The sequence below is a fragment of the Pogoniulus pusillus genome, chromosome 21 (genome assembly GCF_015220805.1).
Source record: "Pogoniulus pusillus isolate bPogPus1 chromosome 21, bPogPus1.pri, whole genome shotgun sequence".
NCBI lineage: Eukaryota > Metazoa > Chordata > Aves > Piciformes > Lybiidae > Pogoniulus > Pogoniulus pusillus.
In genome coordinates this window covers 21,461,152-21,482,492 of record NC_087284.1, presented here as the reverse complement: position 1 = coordinate 21,482,492, position 21,341 = coordinate 21,461,152, and the positions used below count along the sequence as shown (strand labels likewise).

The window sequence follows — 21,341 nt, the reverse complement described above, 5'->3', positions numbered from 1 at the left end:
TCTCTGCAAATCCAATTTTGCTTTAAGTATGTTACAGGACCAAAGAATAGTTTGGTTTAGAAGGAACCTTAAAGATCAGTTAGTTCCAGCCCTTGTGCTATGTTGGGATGATTTGGGTGTTACCTGTCCCCCCACACTTAGGAAAAATCACCCAGGCTAGATTCAGTCAGCTGGAAGTGAAGGAATGAAGCTATGTTTACAGCTTAGCACCATTTACAGTCAGATATATACACAAATATATACAGTTACATACAAGCTGTCTCTGGAGGTGTTCAAGCAATGCCTGGCTGAGGCACTTAGTGCCATGGTCTGGTTGACTGGCTAGGGCTGGGTGCTAGGCTGGGCTGGATGAGAGCTTTCCTGACTGCATGTGTACTGTTCTACAGATGTGTCCCACTTTCAATACCTCTGCTCCCTACGTGAAGAATAAGAAAGGACATGTTTTGTATAATCTTTCAGGGTTCCTGCTGGAAGAATATTTAGTGAGGGCTTCCAACAAAGCAAGGTAACCTTAAAATATGTAGCTGTCTAAATCCCTGTCTAAATATTTTGTTTATCTTTCTGTAAAAACTGCAGTGCCTCCTGGTCCAATGCCCAGACTCATGTCATGGAGAATATAGAATCATGGAATGGTTTAGGTTGGAAGGGACCTCGAAGCTCATCCAAAAGCAGGGACACCTCCCACTAGAACAGGTCACTCAAGGCCTCGTCCAACCTGGCCATGAACACCATCCACAACCTCCCTGGGCAACCTGTGCCAGTGTCTCGCCACCCTCACTGCAAAGAACCCTTTCCTAACATCTAGTTTGAATCTTCCCTCTTCCAGTTTGTATAGTTATTACTTTATTTTCTATTACCAGATATGGTGGTTGGTCATTTGGAGGGAGTCAAGTACTTGGACTGCGAGATAAACCACTGAATAACAGCACATCTAAGCCTCTGGCTAAGGTAAGCATTGCATGTATGTGTGTGCATTTGTACCTTTCCTTACTTATGGAGACTCCAGACTTCACAGCTGTGACAGTTTGGGTGTTACCTCCCCCACCACTCTCATGAAATCACCCAGACAAGACTAAGGTGAGCTGGAAATTAAGGAATGAAGCTTTGCATTTACAGCTTAGCACAATAGGCAAGCAGATACTTATAGCTATGGACAGAAATATACAAGGTAAAAAGTAATACAGAAACACAACAGCCCTCCCAGAAACCAGAGTCCCCAGGAGGGGCTCCCAACCACCCTTCCACCTTCTCCCACCCCTCTACCTTTAGCCCAGACTTTGCCTTACATGCAAGGTGAGTTTGGAGAATCAGCCAGGGGGCATTAGAAAGCAGAAGGATTAGTTATACAGACAGGAGGTTAGGGAGAAAAGTGGAGGCAGCCAAAGGCACACAGCAACTGTGCAAGGTGAGTTTGGAGAAATGGCCAGGAGAGTTAGGAAGCAGAGAGATTAGTTATGCAGACAGCAGGTTAAGGAGAGAAGGGAAGCAGCCAGAGAGCAACTCTTATCTATGTTTGTGTTCTTGCTCTTATACATCTCAGCAAGCCTATGAGTGCAGCAGACATCACCATTGCTTCCTTTTCACAGCCTGTAATCTAACTCTTCTCACCACAATATCCCAGCTAGCTTCAAACTAGCACAATAACATTTAGCAAATAAGGAACTGTTGCATGAAATCCTTTAATTTAGAAACTGGGAGGAAGTCTCTGTCTGTTATAGTCTGCTCCTCTGTTCTCAGTTCTTGACATGTTCTCCTGAGTTCTGAGAAGTCAAATGGGAGCTCTTTTTCCTTTTCTTTTTTTTTTTCCTGTGAACTTATTTCAGAGTCTAGCTGAGCTCACCTTTTCTTTAGGCAGCCCATCCACGTATTCCTTTTCTCTCTTTCCCCCACCCTGTATAAAAAGTCATTGTCAGGATTGACAAAACTCCACCAAAGATCTTGAATTGTTATTGGTTTTGTTTTGTTACTGATTTGGTTTTGTTCTTCTTGATTTGTCCATTGTTTTTTTTTCTTTTCATTCCTGCAAGGGATACCTTTTTTATTTGCTATTTTTCTCTTTCTAGAATCGTAGAATCAGTCAGGGTTGGGAGGCACCACAAGGAGCAGCCAGTTACAAGCCCCCTACCATGGGCAGGGATGTCCTACCCTAGATGAGCCTGGCCACAGCCTCATCCAGCCTGGCCTTAAACATCTTCAGGCATGGAGCCTCAAGCACATCCCTGGGCAACCCAGTCCAGTCTCTCACCATTCTCATGCTGAACAACTTCCTCCTCACAGCCTGTCTGAATTCCCCACCTCCAGCTTTGCTCCTTTCCCACTAGTCCTGTCATTCCCTGGTAGCATAAAAAGTCCTTCTCCAGCTTTTTTGTAGGGGCCCCCTTCAGATTCTGAAAGGCCACAATAAGGTCACCTGGGAGCCTCTTCTTCTGCAGACTGCACAGCCCCAACTCTTTCAGTTTGTCCCCATAGCAGAGCTGCTCCATCCCTCAGAATACACTCGTGGCCCTTCTCTGGACATGTCCCACAGCACTTTTGTAATAGATGCTCCAGAACTGGATGCAGTATTCCAGGTGGAGTCTCAGCGGGGCTGAGTAGAGAGGGAGAATCACCTCCCTCGACCTGCTGGCCACACTTCTCCTGATGCAGCCCAGCATCTGGTTGCCTCCCTGGGCTGTAAGTGCACACTGATGGCTCATGTTGAGGCAAAACATTTATTAAGAGGTAGCTGTCTATGGGGTTGCTTAGCCTGGAGAAGAGGAGGCTCAGGGGTGATCTCATTGCTGTCTACATCTACCTGAAGGGAGGCTGTAGCCAGGTGGGGTTGGTCTCTTCTCTCAGGCAGCCAGCAACAGAACAAGGGGACACAGTCTCAAGTTGTGTCAGGGGAAGTCTAGGCTGGATGTTAGGAGGAAGTTGTTGGCAGAGAGAGTGATTGGCATTGGAATGGGCTGCCCAGAGAGGTGGTGGAGTCTCCATCCCTGGAGGTGTTCAAGCAAAGCCTGGCTGAGGCACTTGGTGCCATGGTCTGGTTGACTGGCTAGGGCTGGGTGCTAGGTTGGACTGGATGAGTTTGGAGGTCTCTTCCAACCTGCTTGATTCTATGATTTTTCAGGTTCCTGACTAGAATATGAAAGAAAGGTACTTCTGCCTTTAAATTACTTTATAGGTCTATAGAAATTGTATTTTATTTGCTCTTACTAAAGAAGAGGAGAAAGAACCAAGTGAATCAGATTTATCCCCAAATTCATTTCAGAGCAGAGTTCAAACATCCATATATTAAACAACATATAGACATTCTCACATCTAATATAGTTACATGTTTTGTGACTATTTTGGACTGCCTTTTTCCAAGTAATTCTCTTTAAAAGTCTCTCCACCTTGTATGTGCATCCTACATTATATTATTTTTTCATTTGGGCCACTTGTGATCTCCTTTACCTCCAGATTTCTTATATCTTTGGACTTCAGTTCCATCAATCCTTCATTAGGAACTTGAAGTCCTACAGGACTGCAGTGAGCTGTGTTTTCCTGACTGCTGATTTTGCCCTGTATATCTTTAATCATTTCAGACTCTGGTTTTGACATGCCTGCATGGTGGTTTCTAGCAGGGTCCTTTTTTTTCCTCTACTTGCCCTCAGCACAGCAATAAATTGCATTTATACCATTAGTGAGTAAGCTTCATATTTCAGACCCAAAGAATATAGTGAAGTAGAGTTATAAAGGGCACTCTGTTATCCAAAATACCTCCTAGAGGTGACTTGCAACTGATGCAATGTCAAATTATTGCATTAACCTTTCAGCAATTAAGGACCAGACTTTCACTTTGCCCTTTCAGGCTTGTTCATGAGACAGTGATTGTACAATTTACATAGCCCTGTGTGAAAGACAATGAGATATTTGCATGTGGAAAGACTTACTGTGGGATTCATTTAATTCTAGAAAACTTGTGACTATCTACATGTTTATCTCCTAAAGGAAACAATTTTTTCCAGTTCAAATTAGAAGTACCAACTTAATTTTACTTTAATCTGAACCAGGCTGCATATTCTGCATACCAGCTCTGCTCTTCCCAATTCAAAAGTAATGTTGAGATAGTGGAACATGTCCAGAGAAGAGTGACGAAGCTGGTGAGAGGCCTGGAGCACAGCCCTGTGAGGAGAGGCTGAGGGAGCTGGGGGTGTGCAGCCTGCAGCAGAGGAGGCTCAGGGCAGAGCTCATTGCTGTCTACAACTACCTGAAGGGAGGCTGTAGCCAGGGAGGGTTGATCTCTGCTGCCAGGCAATCATCAACAGAAGAAGAGGACAGAGGCTGAAGCTGTGCCAGGGGTGGTCTAGGCTGGATGTGAGGAGGAAGTTGTTGGCAGAGAGAGTGATTGGCATTGGAATGGGCTGCCCAGGGAGGTGGTGGAGTTGTCGTCCCTGGAGGTGTTGAAGTAAAGCCTGGATGAGGCACTTAGTGCCGTGGTCTAGATGACTGGCTAGGGCTGGGTGCTAGTTTGGACTGGATGATCTTGGAGGTCTCATCCAACCTGTCTGATTCTATGATTCTAAACATTCCTCTGCACTGCATCATCTTTTTTTCTTGACAGGCCATGGGTTAGTCAAAATGTCAGCCCAGTGTAGTGGTAGGTATGGAATGATAGAAATTATGTCCTTAGAGAACTGATATCTGCTGTGTGAGGTTTTCCTTGGGGACAAAATTTATTGGTCATGGATGGAAGATAAAATAATGAAAATAAAAAGTCACAAAATCAGTCAGGGTTGGAAGGGACCACAAGGAGCAGCCAGTTCCAACCCCCCTGCCATGCCCAGGGGCACCCTACCCTAGAGCAGGCTGCACACAGCCTCAGCCAGCCTGACTTTAAAGATCTCCAGGGATGGGGTCTCAATCCCCTCCCTGGGCAGCCCATTCCATCCTCTTACCACTCTCATGCTGAACAACTTCCTCTTCACATCCAGCCTGAAAAAAAATCATCTTATAACCTTCTGAAAATATTCACCTCAATCTGTGTATTTACCTTTGTTCACATCTTTACTGCACTAAGCAATTACATGTGTGGAGCACGAGCAATATTGAAGCTATCTCAGCAAACTAATATTTTCCTTTATTTTACTTTTGCAATCAATGCAATATAATCCACAAGCCTTAGAAAGGAAGAGCTTAGATATATTGGCTGGTGATGTGAACAGCCTCAAACCTCTCTTTTGCCAGAGTGTCAATAATAAAATACCCAGTTATGATATGGATATTTCCTGGTGGTTTGATTTGGTTGGATAACAGAGCTTGCAGGAAGAGTTCTAATTAATGTGTGAGGAGGTTTCCTATCAGCATTCAGATTCAAATCAACTTTTATTCATCATCTCCATTTTCTCTTCCAGGTGTGGTACAACCAAAAAGGTTTCCATTCACTGCCATCTTACTTAAATGAACTCAATAACTACATTTTGTGGTTGAATTTGCCTCCTGATGTGGACTGGAGACAGTATGGTAATAGTCCTTCTTTCAGGCTTTTTTTTTCCCCATATATTATGAAAATTCATTTAAAAAGAAATGATTTTCAGTCTGAACATTTTCCATAGTATAAAATAGAGCTGCAGTGTCACCCAGTTCTTGGAAAGATTTGTGAGTGGAACTTTTATTTAAACATAAGGTTTGTTTATGTACAGAATATAGTGCACAATGAGGTTAAACATGAATTTACAGCTCACTGTGCCATTATCAGTTCTTTACACCTTTGTGATGGTTTGGCTGTTACCTGCGCCAAGCACACAAGAAAAATCATAGAATCAACCAGGTTGGAAGAGACTTCCAAGATCATCCAGCCCAACCTAGCACCCAGCCCTATCCAATCAACCAGACCATGGCACTAAGTGCCTCATCCAGGCTTTTCTTGAAGACCCCCAGGGACAGTGACTCCACCACCTCCCTGGGCAGCCCATTCCAATGCCAATCACTCTCTCTGTGAAGAACTTCTTCCTAATATCCAGCCTATACCTACCCTGGCACAACTTGAGACTGTGTCCCCTTGTTCTATTGCTGGTTACCTGGGAGAAGAGGCCACCCCCCACCTGGCTACAATGCCCCTTCAGGTAGTTGTAGACAGCAATGAGCTCTGCCCTGAGCCTCCTCTTCTCCAGGCTAAACAGGCCCAGCTCCCTCAACCTCTCCTCATAGGGTTTGTGCTCCAGGCCCCTCACCAGCTTTGTTGCCCTTCTCTGGACATGTTCCAGCACCTCAGCATCGCTCTTGAATTGAGGAGCCCAGAACTGGACACAGCACTCCAGGGGTGGCCTGAGCAGTGCTGAGTACAAGGGCAGAATAACCTCCCTTGTCCTACTGGCCACACTGTTCCTGATCCTGCCCAGGATGCCATTGGCTCTGCTGCCCACATAGGCACAGTGCTGGCTCATCTTCAACTCCTATCTACCAGCACCCCCAGCTCCCTCTCTGCCTGGCTGCTCTCAGCCACTCTGTCCCCAGCCTATAGTGCTGCTTTGGGTTGTTGTGACCAAAGTGTAGAACCCTGCACTTGGCCTTGTTAAATCTCATCCCACTGGCCTGTGAGCAAATAAAAAAATTGAATAATTAAGTAAGGGGAACAAAGAACTAAAGGATGACTTCCTTAATTGCAAGGTTTTTCACCCCTCTTTGTACACAGGTGAGTCATAATGTGTTTATTCTGCTGGAATATAGGGGAGAACTTTTACCTTCCTCTTAGGTTAACATTATATGAGAAAAAAAGGAGTGGTAGTTATCTCTAATGATGTCTGTAAAGTACAGTGGTGAAAAAAAGTTCTTACTCAAAGAACAGAAACCTATCAATAGAGAAAAGCCTTTGGGATGCAGCTGCTCTGTCTCAAGACTTCTATTGAAGTTATTGATTTTGAAAAAACTTTCATGTTAGGGCTCATTGTAAGCTTTTATAAAGCATCCTCATTTATTTCAGTTTCAGTTCTTCAAAAGAGCTGAAGGGATCAAGAGACCCATTTTCTGCTGAGCTTTGGCAGAAAGTGACTGCACAGTTTCCTGATTGCTTTGCAAATCGTAACTTCAAACCCCCTCTCAAAGGAAACTCTGCAATGGCATTTAGTAGCAAGCTCCTTAGCCATATCTGGTTAGTGTGGGGAAAGTAAAGGAAAAATAATTCATGTTGCTGCAGTCTGTCAATTTGACATAAAATCTAAGTGGTCACTTTCAGTAAATAGTAATGTCTCATTTGGGACAGATACACTGCCATAAAATTTGACTGTCCACAAAGAAAAGCTTGTAAAAAGCCATGTTGGTAAAAAGTCTCTCTTTTTTTCTTTCCCCTCCTTACACATAATATTTAGTGTTATTATACTCTGAAATAAGATATCACATTGCTGTCTACAACCACCTGAAGGGAGGCTGTAGCCAGGTGGGGTTGGGCTCTTCTGCCAGGCAACCAGCAGCAGAACAAGGGGACACAGTCTCAAGTTGTGGCAGGGGAGGTCTAGGCTGGATGTTATGAGGAAGTTGTTGGCAGAGAGAGTGATTGGCATTGGAATGGGCTGCCCAGGGAGGTGATGGAGTCACCATCCTTGGAGGTGTTGAAGCAAAGCCTGGATGAGGCACTTAGTGCCATGGTCTGGTTGATTGGATAGGGCTGGACTGGATGATCTTGGTTGTATTGGTTGGACTGGATGGATAGGTTGTATAGGTTGGACTAGGAAGGGTGCTAGGAAGGACTGAATGATCTTGGAGGTCTCTTCCAACCTGGTTCATTCTATGATTCTAAATTTTACCTATATGATCCCAAAAGTCCCTTCCAGCCTGGAATTCTACGAGTCTATGATACCTTATGTCAGAACATTAAATATATGAACAAATTCTACCTTAGGTTTTGCATTTAGTCTCCTCTGTGATGTAGATTCTGCAGGAATATACAGCACTACACTCATTTATACACTTCAGAATGCAGAAAAGCAGATATTATTTATGCTTAACTATTAGATGTTGGTGAAAGGTGAATTTAGACATTGCTAAACAGAAGACAGCATTTGATGGTTGACCTCTTTCTGTTTCTTATTAAGCATTTAGCTTTTTCATTCATGTTGTGTAATGAGGTGTCAACAAGGCACTTTAGAACTTGAAGTCCTGATGTAGCTTTTAGTATATGATAATTTACTTTTGTTTTCACAGGGATCACACTCTACAGCCAACCATATGGGGGAGCTTTGCTGGATGAGGATAAAATGTGAGCAAACTCTTAACTCTTAAAGTACATAACAGCTGCAACAAGGAGATAATTGAAACCATTAATTTAATAAGCATGTGTATTGCCAGCAACAGATGTTATGACTTGATAGATCCAATTTAGTTCCACTGAGTGAAGCATTTTCAGTAGTCTGGTGTTTTGTATGTCAAGGTTACTCTTTACATCAGATACATTGGCATTGTTTTCTAGGCAATAATTACAAATTTACACAGAGCATTTGTGAACAGGTCATCACATTTTTCAAACAGGTAACTGCCTAAAATGATTCTCTAGGTCTTAAAATTTAATTCTCTGTAGATTTGTAATTTTCTGTAGTATTTGCAGAAGCTTAACTTTACTCTTAAGACTTTAAACTGATGCTGTGTTCTCTATAGTTGAACTATAGTTCTGTTATTTACAAGCTCTTGTTCTTGTTCAATTATTAGATGTTTACACTGTACAAACATGCTTGTAAACAGGATTAGGACACAGTCTCAGGTTGTGGCAGGGGAGGTCTAGGCTGGATGTTAGGAGGAAGTTGTTGGCACAGAGAGAGATTGGCATTGGAATGGGCTGCCCTGGGCGGTGGTGGAGTTGTTGTGCCTGGAGGTTTTACAAAACAGACTGGATAGGGCCCTGACCTTCTTGAACTGATTTTTCACAGAGAGAGTGACTGGCATTGGAATGGGCTGCCCAGAGAGGTGTTGCAGTCACTGTCCCTGGAGGTGTTCAAGCAAAGCCTGGCTGAGGCACTTAGTGCCGTGGTCTGGTTGACTGGCTAGGGCTGGGTGCTAGGTTGGACTGGATGAGCTTGGAGGTCTCTTCCAACCTGGTTGATTCTATGGGATTGGATGAGGCACTTGGTGCCATGGTCTAGCTGATTGGACAGGGCTGGGTGCTAGGTTGAACTGGATGATGTTGGAGGTCTCTTCCAACCTGCTTGGTTCTATGATTCTAATTGTCCAGTGTTGTTTTGATAAGAAAGTGGCCTAGAAAACGTTTGGGGTTTGTGAGGTGTTGTTCCCATGGTGTTTTCAATGAGGTGTTTTGCTTTGTCCCCTAGAATGGAGGACGTTCGCCAGTGTGGGGTTGCCCTGTGTGTCATGCTGGGCTTCTCCATCCTTACTGCGTCTATCGGCAGTGCTGTGGTCAAAGACAGAGTATCTGGCACAAAACGCCTGCAGCACATTGCAGGCTTGGGCTACAGAACTTACTGGCTTGCCAACTTCTGCTGCGATATGGTATGTATGGCATGGGGCAGCCTGCACCCAGGTGAGCATTTTTAACTGGGGTGCCATAAATGAGCAAAAGGAGATATGGTCACAAGACACAACCAGGTACTGGGCTGCAGCAGGAGAAGTGTGGCCAGCAGGGCCAGGGAGGTGATTCTCCTCCTCCGCTCTGCTGAGACCCCACCTGGAGTACTGCATCCAGTTAGAGAGCCTCTATTACAAGAGGGAGGTGGAGATGCTGGAGCATGTCCAGAGAAGGGCCACAGGGATGCTCAGAGGGCTGCAGCAGCTCTGCTGTGAGGACAGACTGAAAGAGTTGGGGCTGTTCAGTCTGGGGAAGAGGAGGCTCCTAGGTGACCTTCTTGTGGCATTGCAGTATCTGAAGAGGGCCTACAAAAAAGCTGGGGAGGGACTTTTTAGGCTGTCAGGGAGTGACAGGACTGGGGGGAATGGAGCAAAGTCGGAGATGGGTAGGCTGTGAGGAGGAATTTGTTGAGCATGAGAGTGGTGAGAGTCTGGAATGGGTTGCCCAGGGAGGTGGTTGAGGCCCCATGGCTGGAGGTGTTTAAGGCCAGGCTGGACGAGGCTGTGGCCAGGCTGATCTAGGGTGGGATGTCCCTGGGCATGGCAGGGGGGTTGGAATTAGATGATCCTTGTGGTCCCTTCCAACCCTGACTGATTCTGTGATACATGAATGAAATGTAGAGCACTAGGTCTTGCCTGTCGTGCTAACAAGCATTGGGACACCATTCCTACTTCAGTGCTGTCAGATGAACTGAAACAAAAAATTACTGGGTAGAGTCCAGCAGAGAGCTACAAAGATGACTGGGGGAGTGTAGTGCATCTCTCTGATGAGATCTTGAGAGACCTGGAGCTCTTTGTCCTGGGCAAGACTGAGAGAAAATCTTGGGAGTGCCTATCAATATGTAACGGGCGGATGAGGCCAGTTTCTTTTCAGCAGTGACCAACAGCATTATAAAGGGCAATGTACACCTCTGAAACCTGGGAAGTTCCACCTAAACATAAAGAAAAGAAATTCAGTACTTTGACAATGACGTAGCACTGGAATGGTCTGCCCAGGCAGAATGTGGAGTCTCCATTCTGGAGTATTTCAAAACCCACCTGAATCTCAATCAACCTCCTCTAGGTGGACTTGCATTAGCAGGGAGGTTGGACTAGATGATCCCCAGAGGTCCCTTCCTACCCTCAACGTTCTGTGATTTGATGAAAGTTCTTGAAGGTGGGATTTTTGTTCTTCATATTCCAGAGTTGAATGCAGATGAAGCCTGTGCTAGCTTTAGGTACTTACACTGCTTTACAAATAAAAGGAAACTGGTTAATCAACCTAGCCAGAGAATCTGCCACACAGCTGTTCGTAGCAAGAGTTCTTGTGTTTTGAATTGCCACTGGCAAAAACTTTCAGGTAGCTGCAGAATCATAAAGATATTTGTCAGATACTTGAAAGATTGTTGTGGTTTATCCCCAGCCAGCAACTAAGCATCACACAGCTACTTCATCCCAGTAGGGATGAAGAGGTGAATTGGAAAGAGAAAAGTAAATCATGTTGAGGTAGGAACAGCTTCAGAACAAAAGTAAAATATCATCATGCCAAGTAATAATAACAACAATAAACCCCAACAACAACAATAATAATAGCCATGATGATGAAAAGCAATGTAACAAAATGAGAGACAAATAAAACCCAAGAGAAGACAAGTAAAATATCATCACATGCAGTAATAATAACAATAAACACTGATGATGATGATAATGATGAAAAGCAATGTAACAAAGCTAGAGACAAATAAAACCCAAGAGAGAAGTAAAATATCATCACACCAAATAATAATAACAACAATAAACCCCAGCAACAACAATAATAATAGTGATGATGATGGTGAAAAGCAGTGTAACAAAATGAGAGACAAAACCCAAGAGAGAAGTAAAATATCATCATACCAAATAATAATAACAATAAACCACAACAGTAATAGTGATGATGATGATGGTGAAAAGCAACGTAACAAAACCAGAGACAAATAAAACCCAAGAGAGAAGTAAAATATCATCATACCAAATAATAATAACAAACCACAACAGTAATAGTGATGATGATGATGATGGTGAAAAGCAGTGTAACAAAATGAGAGACAAATAAAACCCAAGAGAGAAGTAAAATATCATCATACCAAATAATAATAACAATAAACCACAACAGTAATAGTGATGATGATGATGGTGAAAAGCAATGTAACAAAACTAGAGACAAATAAAACCCAAGAGAGAAGTAAAATATCATCATACCTAATAATAAACCTCAACAATGACAATAATAGCAGCGATGATGATGAGGATGAAAAGCAATGTAACAAAATGAGATACAAATAGTTCACATCTCAAAGGTGTTTTGCATTGGGAGATTGGTTTTGAAGGCAATAGCAAGCAATTGGAGTGACCCAGTTTATTCAAAAGTGAAACATTTCCTGGCCCCAGAGAGGGGCCATTAAACTTCTGCACCTTGCTTAACACATTGAGTCATGGAAGGAGTTGCTTTAATCCAGCAACAAAAAGTATCCTGGTCAGAAAGAAGCATTTTTGGAACACTCTCTGTTTTCATTCAGACTATTCTAAGTCTGAAACGTTAGAGCTTCACCCATCCATGCTTGAAATCAAGATTTTCACACCCAAGCAAGCTTTAAGTAAGAGCACTCTGCTGTCCAATTATTTTCTTGGTCAGTCAATCTTTGCATTCCTTTTTCTGCCACGTCAGGTAAGAAAGCTTGGCTAAAAATTCACTCCTCCATCATTCAGTTTCTCCTTGTGCAGCAAAGTCAACTTCTTGTTATTTTCTGCCAATCTCTTCCTCTCAAAATGCTCCCACAAACTCAGCCCAGTGCTGCATGATCAGTCATTACCTGGGAAAGAGCAGGCACTGCTTTAAATGCTGATTTTGCTGCAGATCATCGAGAGGCACCGAATGCATGAATATATTGACAGTCACATTTGAAATCCCTTTATGTATTTCAAGTATTACAGAATGTGTCCTAGATTATTGATAGCACAATCTTTACTAGACCCACAGGAGTATTTGATTGATGAAATTGCTGAAATGAAATCAGGCTGAGTTTCCTATGTTTATACATAGGAATGGTCTTTTTTTTACTCTTTCAGCAGATTGAAGATGTGTAAGCGCTGAGACAATCTTATGACAAATAGATGTCTCATGACATTCAGATTGTGCTTTGTGAGTTCACTACCATAGTTTCAAAAGCAACCCCAGAATAGCTGAAACCTAATTCTGTGGATTGGTATGACATATTTGCACGTGGCACTGAGTAAGGCACACTGTGAACAAGATGAGAACATAACATTTGTCTACAAATGTAACAAAACTGGAGACAAAACCCAAGAGAAAAGTAAAATATCATCATCCCAAGTAATAATAACAATGAACCCCAGCAACAACCAGAATAATAGCAATGATGATGATAATGATGAAAAGCAAGACAAGATGAGGCACTTAGTGCCATGGTCTAGATGACTGGCTAGGGCTGGGTGCTAGGTTGGACTGGATGATCTTGGAGCTCTCTTCCAACCTACTTGATTCTATGATTCTACATATGACTCCATTGCTCTTCTCTTAAGAAAATATGTCTCCCCATATGTCCTCAGTGTTTTGTTTTTAAGGATAGGTTTGTATTGTGCTTCAGTATGCAAGTCCAATTTTAACAGTAATAATGGTCTTCTACACTGTGACTTACAGAAAATGAGACCTCATGACACGCAGAGGTTATCAGGATAGATGTGTTTAATCAGCTCTAGGTGACAAGGGGAGCTCATCCTCCAAAGCCCTTGCACACCTTCACCTTGTTCAGGTGAAATGTTTATGCTACAAAATCATATACATTGAGGACAGGGGTAGGTTTATTACAATTAGTTCTGGGAATAGGTGGAGTTATTACAATCAGTTCCTGAAGCTCATTTCCATGCTGTCACACCTCTTCACACATGCTCATTGCCACCTGGTGGTCACCTTTTGGAGTCTTTGGGAGGAAGGCCAACATCTTCCTCAGTCTGACTTCTCTACCTTTTGTCCACCTGTGCCACGGGCTGAATGCCATAGGCATCAGAAGAGATGGAGAGATGCCTGATGCAAGCCAATCCAATCCGTTCATTGCATTCCAAACACGTGTTTTTATACCTTTCATCAGAAGGCTACAAATTGTGTTAAACTGCAATTGGTTGCATGTACTTGTGTTAGAAATTACATAGTAATTAGTGTAGACATTCATCATATTCTCTCAATATGCAGAGATTTGGTTGTTGAGAAGTCAGCAGCTAGAAAACAGGAGCACTGAGAAATGTTGCCCTGCATGCCTGCTGCCCTTCCTGATGCAAACAGAGAGAGTGCTGTGTCCTGCCTGGCCCCATTCCCCACTCCTGTTTGAGTCATCCCCACTTGACAACTGTGGTATTTACACCTGCAGCCTGCCAAATAAATCACTTAGGCATTTGACCTCATTTGAGTCTTAATTATGTCCCCAAGAGTGTGAAGTTTTGTTAAAGGTCCAGTTGGGCATTGATCAAGAGTTAAGCTCAACTGCACCCAGACCCTCTGTAAATATTCCTTCTAGGGAAGGACTATTTACAGGGTCTTGTAATGAATGTGATGAATCATGATTCTGTGACTATTTACAGGGTCTTGTAATGACAGGACAAGGGGGAATGGGTTTAAACTGGCAGAGTTTGGATGTTCCTAGATGTTAGGAAAGGGTTCTTTGCAGTGAGGGTGGTGAGACACGGGCACAGGTTGCCCAGGGAAGTTGTGGATGCTCTGTTTCTAGAGGTGTTCAAGGTCAGACTGGATGAGGCCTTGAGCAACCTGTTCTCGTGAGAGGTGTCCCTGCCTATGGCAGGGGGTTGGAACTGGATGATCTTTGAGGTCCCTTCCAACCTAAACTATTCTATGATTCTGTATGAGGACCAACTGGACACAGCCTCAAGCTACTTTGGGGGAAATTTAGACTTGAGGTGAGGAGAAAGTTCTTCACTGAGAGAGTCATTGGACACTGGAATGGGCTGCATGGGGAGGTGGTGGAGTCGCCGTCCCTGGAGCTGTTCAAGGCAGGATTGGACGTGGCACTTGGTGCCATGGTCTGGCCTTGAGCTCTGTGGTAAAGGGTTGGACTTGATGATCTGTGAGGTCTCTTCCAACCTTGGCGATACTGTGATAAAGGGATTTTGACTTCTGCCTAATTACCCACTGCTGGACTGTGACACTATGCAAATTAAGACAGACTTATAAAAGATGCTGACTGGCTAAGTGACTTTTTTCTTCTCTTTCTAGCTGCTTTACATGGTTCCAGTTACCCTCTGTGTTGGTGTTATTAGCACCTTCCAGCTATCAGCCTTCACCTTCCGAAAGAACTTGGCAGCGACTGTTCTCCTGCTGATACTCTTTGGGTATGTGATTGAAGATGCAACTATGGAATTACAGCTTGTAAGGAAGAAACAAAAGTCTTTAGACTTGGTTTGCACCTGCTGTTGAATGCATGATTTTCTTTCTTTAGGGATGATTATGGTTCAGGCTAGAAAACAGGCTGAACTGTAAGTTTGAAAGTTCCATGTGGAAAGTAGAGAGATATTTGCTCATGCATATGAAAGAATGTGGAGAAGAATCAAAGAAAGGAAAAGAAAAAAAGAAAGGACTGGAAATGTCTCAGAAGATGCTTAGTCTGTGTGATGGTTTGGGTGTTACCTGCCCCCCCACACTTAAGAAAATCACCCAGACTAGACTCAGTCCATCTGGAAAGTGAATGAAGATTTATATTTACAGGTTAGCACAGTATACAGAGATTTACAATATTTACAGCTATAGACAGAAATATGCAAGGTAAAAAGTAATACAGAAACACAACAGCCCTCCCAGAAACCACAGTCCCCAGGAGGGGCTCCCAACCACCCTTCCACCTTCTCCCACCCCTCTATCTTATCCCAGATTTTGCCTTACATTCAAGGTGAGTTTGGAGAATCAGCCAGGGTGGTGAGGAAGCAGAAGGATTAGTCAGAGGGCAGGTTAGGGAGAGAAATGAATGTAGCCAGAGCCCCAAAGCAACTCTGTTATCGTGTTCTTGTTTTTATCCATCTCAGCAAGCCTATGAGTGCAGCAGCCATCACCACTTTCCTTTTCACAGCCTGGCATCTAATCCCTCTCACTAAAATATCCCAGCTAGGCTCAAACTAGCACAGCCTGTTTAACAACCATTTACTGTTCATACATTGTTAGATGTTATTATTTGTGGTAATTTTGTTTCTTTAAACTTCCAGATATGCAACTTTACCCTGGATGTATCTCGTGTCCAGATTCTTCTCAAGTTCAGATGTAGCCTTTATTTCTTACATCTCCTTAAATTTTGTGTTTGGTTTATGCACCATGCTGGTGACTCTCTTACCTCGTTTGTTAGCCATAATTTCCAAAGTACAGGTTAGTGTGAAACCTCTGCTTTATGTTACTCTTGGGTGTGATGTATGCACAAATGTGCAGCTGTGTTTTTGTTTGTGTCTATATGCATATTTAGAAGTATGCACAAGCAAGATTTTTTTTTTTCCTAGGACAAAACCTTTTAAGCATTCATGATTTTTCTTTCCCATTGCTTATTACTGAATGTTAACTTGTATATAACAACAACAAAAAAGCAAACAAACAAAGAAAATTGCAATGTAATGATGAAAGAAAAGTATTAATTGAAACCTTGACATTTTACTGACCGTTTAAGCTGCAGTTGGCACACAATGGGAGCTGTCCTGGTCCATTGAATGGATTATATGCGTTGTAAAATGTGTTTGAACCCTAATACTGTCAGAAGAAACAAGCCACATATTCCTATGGTGCACTGTATCAGTAGTAACATGCATTCTCACTTCACATGTATAATTTTCTTAATGGTAATTAAGCCCCTTGGGGGAGGGGAGATCCAGCATGTGTATGAGGAGGAGGCTCAGGGGTGATCTTATTGCTGTCTACAACTACCTGAAGGGGCATTGTAGCCAGGTGGGGGGTGGCCTCTTCTCCCAGGCAACCAGCAATAGAACAAGGGGACACAGTCTCAAGTTGTGCCAGGGTAGGTATAGGCTGGATGTTAGGAAGAAGTTCTTGACAGAGAGAGTGATTGGCATTGGAATGGGCTGCCCAGGGAGGTGGTGGAGGCACCGTCCCTGGGGGTCTTCAAGAAAAGCCTGGATGAGGCACTTAGTGCCATGGTCTGGTTGACTGGCTAGGGCTGGGTGATAGGTTGGACTGGATGATCTTGGAGGTCTCTTCCAACCTGGTTGATTCTATGATATGATTCTATGATATGATATGAGTGCTTGTACCGAATCCAAAACTCCATGTTTGAAGTCAAACCTCTTACTCAGGTTTGGAGACAGATTGGTTTAAGATGGTGATTTGGAATGAATATTGTTCAGCCATTAAAATTTAAAGAGAATAGAATGATCATGGCCACATATGGTTTTGTTGTTGTCTCTGAACTGACTTACAGAAAGTGAGACCTCACGACACGCAGAGTGTTATCAGGACAGATGTGTTTAATCAGCTCTAGGTGACAAGGGGAGCTCATCCTCCAAAGCCCTTGTACACCTTCACCTTACTCAGGTGAAATGTTTATGCTACAAAATCATACATATTCAGGACAGGGGTAGAGTTATTGAACTTAGTTCTGGGAATAGATGGAGTTATTACAATCAGTTCCTGGAGCTCATTTCCATGCTGTCCCACCTCTTTATACATGCTCATTGCCACCTGGTGGTCACCTTTTGGAGTCTTTGGGAGGAAGGCCAACATCTTCCTCACCTCTTAGGGTCTTTGGGAGGAAGACTGACATCTTCCTCAGTCTAACTTCTCTATGTTTTGTCCACCTGGCATCAGTTTTGGGTCATATTCTTGGCTGGAGTTCCCACTGTTCTCATCTTTGAATACAGTACTCTTCCTCTGGATGAGAGGGTTTCAGGACCCTCTCAAGCTTAACCCACCTCCTTTGTGTTTATCTGACTGATGATGCTTTATACCAGTGCTCATACAGACAATGATTTAACTAGGTTCCTACGCTCTATCTTCTATCTCTTTTCCCACATCAGAACCTCAGAATTAGAATCCCATGCCTTAGGTAGTCTGAAATGCAGTAAAAATGAAGCCTGGTGACAAAACAAGGAAATCACAATACAATATTTTGAAATCAGTTAACCTTGAGTGACATTTGAAGACTGTATCCAGTGTTGTGTGTGTACTGAATATTCTGTTGGAGAAAACTAATTATTTTTCTTTCTTTTCTTTCTTTCTTTCTCTCTTCCCCTCCCCACCCCTAATACCTTGCTGAATCTTAATGCAGAGTTTTCAGAACATCTGCAGTATCTTCAAATGGGTGTTCATTGTATTCCCACAATTCTGCTTAGGCCAAGGTTTAATAGAGCTTTCATACAATCAAATCAAGTTTGACCTGACTAGCAACTTTGGAATAGATTCATATGTGAGCCCTTTTGAGATGAATTTCCTGGGCTGGATTTTTGTGGAAATGGCACTGCAGGGAACAATACTTCTTCTTTTACGGCTATGTCTTCATTGGGACCTCCTCCAGAAACCAAGGTGTGTCACCATTTGCATTCTGCCACAGTGGACACTAAACTAGTTTTTGAGGAAAGAAAATGGTAGTACAGGGTTAGGGTTCTGCACTTTGGCCACAACAACCCCAAGCAGCGCTACAGGCTGGGGACTGAGTGGCTGGAAAACAGCCAGGAGGGAAGGGACCTGGGGGTACTGATAGATAGTAGACTGAAGATGAGCCAGCAGTGTGCCCAGGTGGCCAAGAGAGCCAATGGCATCCTGGCCTGCATCAGGAACAGTGTGGCCAGTAGGATAAGGGAGGTTATTCTGCCTCCGTACTCAGCACTGCTCAGGCCACACCTTGAGTGCTGTGTCCAGTTCTGGGCTCCTGAATTCAGGAGAGATGTTGAGGTACTGCAACATGTCCAAGGGTACAAAAATACCTATATACACCCAGACCTGAAGGCAATGGTTTTGTCTGCCTCGTGGGTTATGGCCACGTGGTAAAACAAATGTCAGCAGGGAACAGGATGGTGATTGCTGGCAAGCAGGAGGCAGGGAGAGAGAGAAATGCAAAGTTCCCCTGCTATTTATATGGGAGCTAGACAGGAAGAGGCAGTGGGCAAACCACCGCACCTAGTAGTAGTGTTTGGGCTCACCCCTGCAGAGGAGTCAAGATCACCTGGGGTCAGGGTCAAGCCCTCTCCCCCATTTGGGTTAACTCTTTACACACTGAGGTTTGATCAGCAAGCTTCAAGGGGTTGTAAGCAGGGAAAATGAATTATACAGAATACAATAATGTCTGATTTGTCCATATACCATTTTTTGTCATCTTCTGGTTTAGGGGTCAGTGCTCCATGAACAGCATGAACGTTCCTTGTGAAGATGTTGATGTAGGAAAGGAGAGGCAGCGACTCTTTGATGGAAGAACTGCTGCTGATGTCCTTCTTTTGTACAACCTCAGAAAGTGTTACGGAGGTTTCAGTAAGAAGAACACAGCTGTGGAAAGCATAAGCTTGGGAATAGCAAGAGGAGAGGTAAAGAATTCTTTTCCTTTCAGAAAATGACATGATTCTGAGCAATTGATCAGACCTACTTCAGAGGTGTTTCACAGAATCTCAGAGGATGGAGGGGACCTCAAAAGCTCATCCACTCCAACCTCCCTGATAGAACAGGACCACCTAAACCAGATCACACAGGAACACATCCAGGCAGGTTTTGAATATCTCCAGAGAGGGAGACTCCACAACCCCCCTGGGCAGCCTGTTCCAGGATGCTGTCACCCTAACACAAGGAGGGATTTTTTCCCTGTGTTCATGAAACTTCCTATGTCTCAGCTTCCACCCATTGCCCCTTGTGCTGGCATTGGGCATCCCCCAGCAGAGCCTGGCTCCAGCCTCCTGGCACTCACCTTTACATATCTGTAAACATGAAGGAAGGGAATGAGAGAGGAAGGGAACGAGAGAGGAAACAAGGGAGGATATAAATCACAGATTCACAGATGGCACAGGATTGGAAGGGACCCCGAAAGTTTGTATTGTCCAACCTTCTCTGCAGTGAGCAGGAACACCTCCAACTAGATGAGGCTGCCCAGGGCCACATCAAATCTGACCTTGAATGTTTTCAGGGATGGATTAGTGGCATTACTAGCAGGATGTTATTGCTAATTAAAGCCTATTTATCAATAAGAAAGACAATGAGATGTGTATTTTAAAAGTTATCAACTACTGTATGTAAATTAATATAAATCCTGTCCTAGCTTAGGCATTCATTGCAGCTAAGGGCCTGAAATAGCTCTTCATGGTGTGTCTTGTCTGGTGAGGGTTTGTTTGTTTATACAGAGTGAAGCTGCTCCTGAGAAAGAGAAATACTGACCCTATGGAGTGGTAGTCAGGGCTCTCAAGCAGGATTTGAGATCCTCAGATTCAATAATAATTGAATAATAATATGGATACTTAATAAGGCTGCTGGGAAGGGTATTTAAGTGGAGGTCTAGAATGCTAAATAAATCACTTTTAGGACTCAGGAGGTAATCCAAGTATTATATCTAGCATTTCTTTCTTTTTGTTTTACTTTAAATCTCTTTTAGTGTTTTGGTCTCCTGGGAACAAATGGAGCTGGAAAAAGCACAACATTTAAGATGTTGACTGGAGATATCATCCCATCTTCTGGACGTGCTGTTGTCAGGACTCCTACAGGGTAAATAACAGAGGATTTGATTACAAAAGTGCTAATTGATTAAGTCAATGACCAAAGACTCAGCATGTTATACTGTACTCTGAGCACCTCCTCTCTTCTCTTTTAAATGTATATTGCTCTATTGCTGTTAAGTCTTTGCAGGAAATCATTTTGTCTTTGCCTACTTCCATCTGAAAGCTTTGTTAATTGAGAATAGAAGAACAAGCATTAGGAAGGCTTAAGATATAGACTTGTAAAAGAGTTAACAAACCCCTTAATATATAATAGGTCCATATACATGGACATACATCCACCAGACTAGTGCTGCACTGAAAGATTTCCAAAGCTAGGCTGAAGAGCAGTTCTTCAAGTCCTGTTAAATAACTTTATTGATGATCTGGACCAGGGCATTGAGTCCAGCATCAGTAAGTTTGCAGATGACACCAAGCTAGGAGCAGCTGTGGAGCTGTTGGAGAGTAGGAGAGCCCTGCAGAGGGACCTGGCCAGGCTGGATAGGTGGGCAGAGGCCAATGGGATGAGATTGAACAAGGCCAAGTGCAGGGTTGTACACTTTGGCCACAGCAACCCCAAGCAGCACTACAGGCTGGCACCCAGCCCTGTCCAATCAACTGGACCATGACATTAAGTGCTCCATCCAGGCTTTTCTTCTTACTCCACTTAGTGCCATGGTCTGGTTGATTGGCCAGGGCTGGGTACTAGGTTGGACTGGATGAGCTTGGAGGTCTCTTCCAACCTGGTTGATTCTATGATTTTTGTAGTTATATTTTGTGTCACACAGCTTGAAGAGCTAATGTTGGTATTAAATACCCACTAAGAAAATCTGACTCTTAACAAAGTGGTAGAACAAAGCAAAACAAAGTGAGGCCTCGTTGTCTTTGGCTCTCTGCTGGGCTGATGCATCAGCAGATGTTCTACATCTGTTCCACCCTGGGGTTTTTTGGGTGTATATTGGCCACTCTTTGTTTTCTTCCCTTTTCTCTATCTGTGTCCAAACCTGTGACTGTGTGTCACAAAGCTGTCCTCAACTGAGGAGGGCTAAGGACATGTTGGAAGAGAAGTGCTAAAATCTTTTCAAGTGTCATGTCAAGATCAG

At 43.5% G+C, this 21,341-nt stretch overlaps 1 protein-coding gene across 1 annotated transcript in view; it reads left to right on the top strand.

Annotated features, from left to right (window-relative positions):
• Window positions 1-21,341, top strand: part of ABCA13 (ATP binding cassette subfamily A member 13) — a 135,922-nt gene that overhangs the window by 95,307 nt on the left and 19,274 nt on the right. The window contains exons 40-49 of the mRNA XM_064160725.1: window positions 387-505; window positions 861-948; window positions 5,379-5,487; window positions 8,164-8,218; window positions 9,282-9,459; window positions 14,798-14,913; window positions 15,778-15,934; window positions 17,838-18,091; window positions 18,894-19,086; window positions 20,139-20,248. Of these exons, the coding sequence (XP_064016795.1) occupies window positions 387-505; window positions 861-948; window positions 5,379-5,487; window positions 8,164-8,218; window positions 9,282-9,459; window positions 14,798-14,913; window positions 15,778-15,934; window positions 17,838-18,091; window positions 18,894-19,086; window positions 20,139-20,248 (1,379 nt within the window). The remainder of the gene's footprint in view (window positions 1-386; window positions 506-860; window positions 949-5,378; window positions 5,488-8,163; window positions 8,219-9,281; window positions 9,460-14,797; window positions 14,914-15,777; window positions 15,935-17,837; window positions 18,092-18,893; window positions 19,087-20,138; window positions 20,249-21,341) is intronic.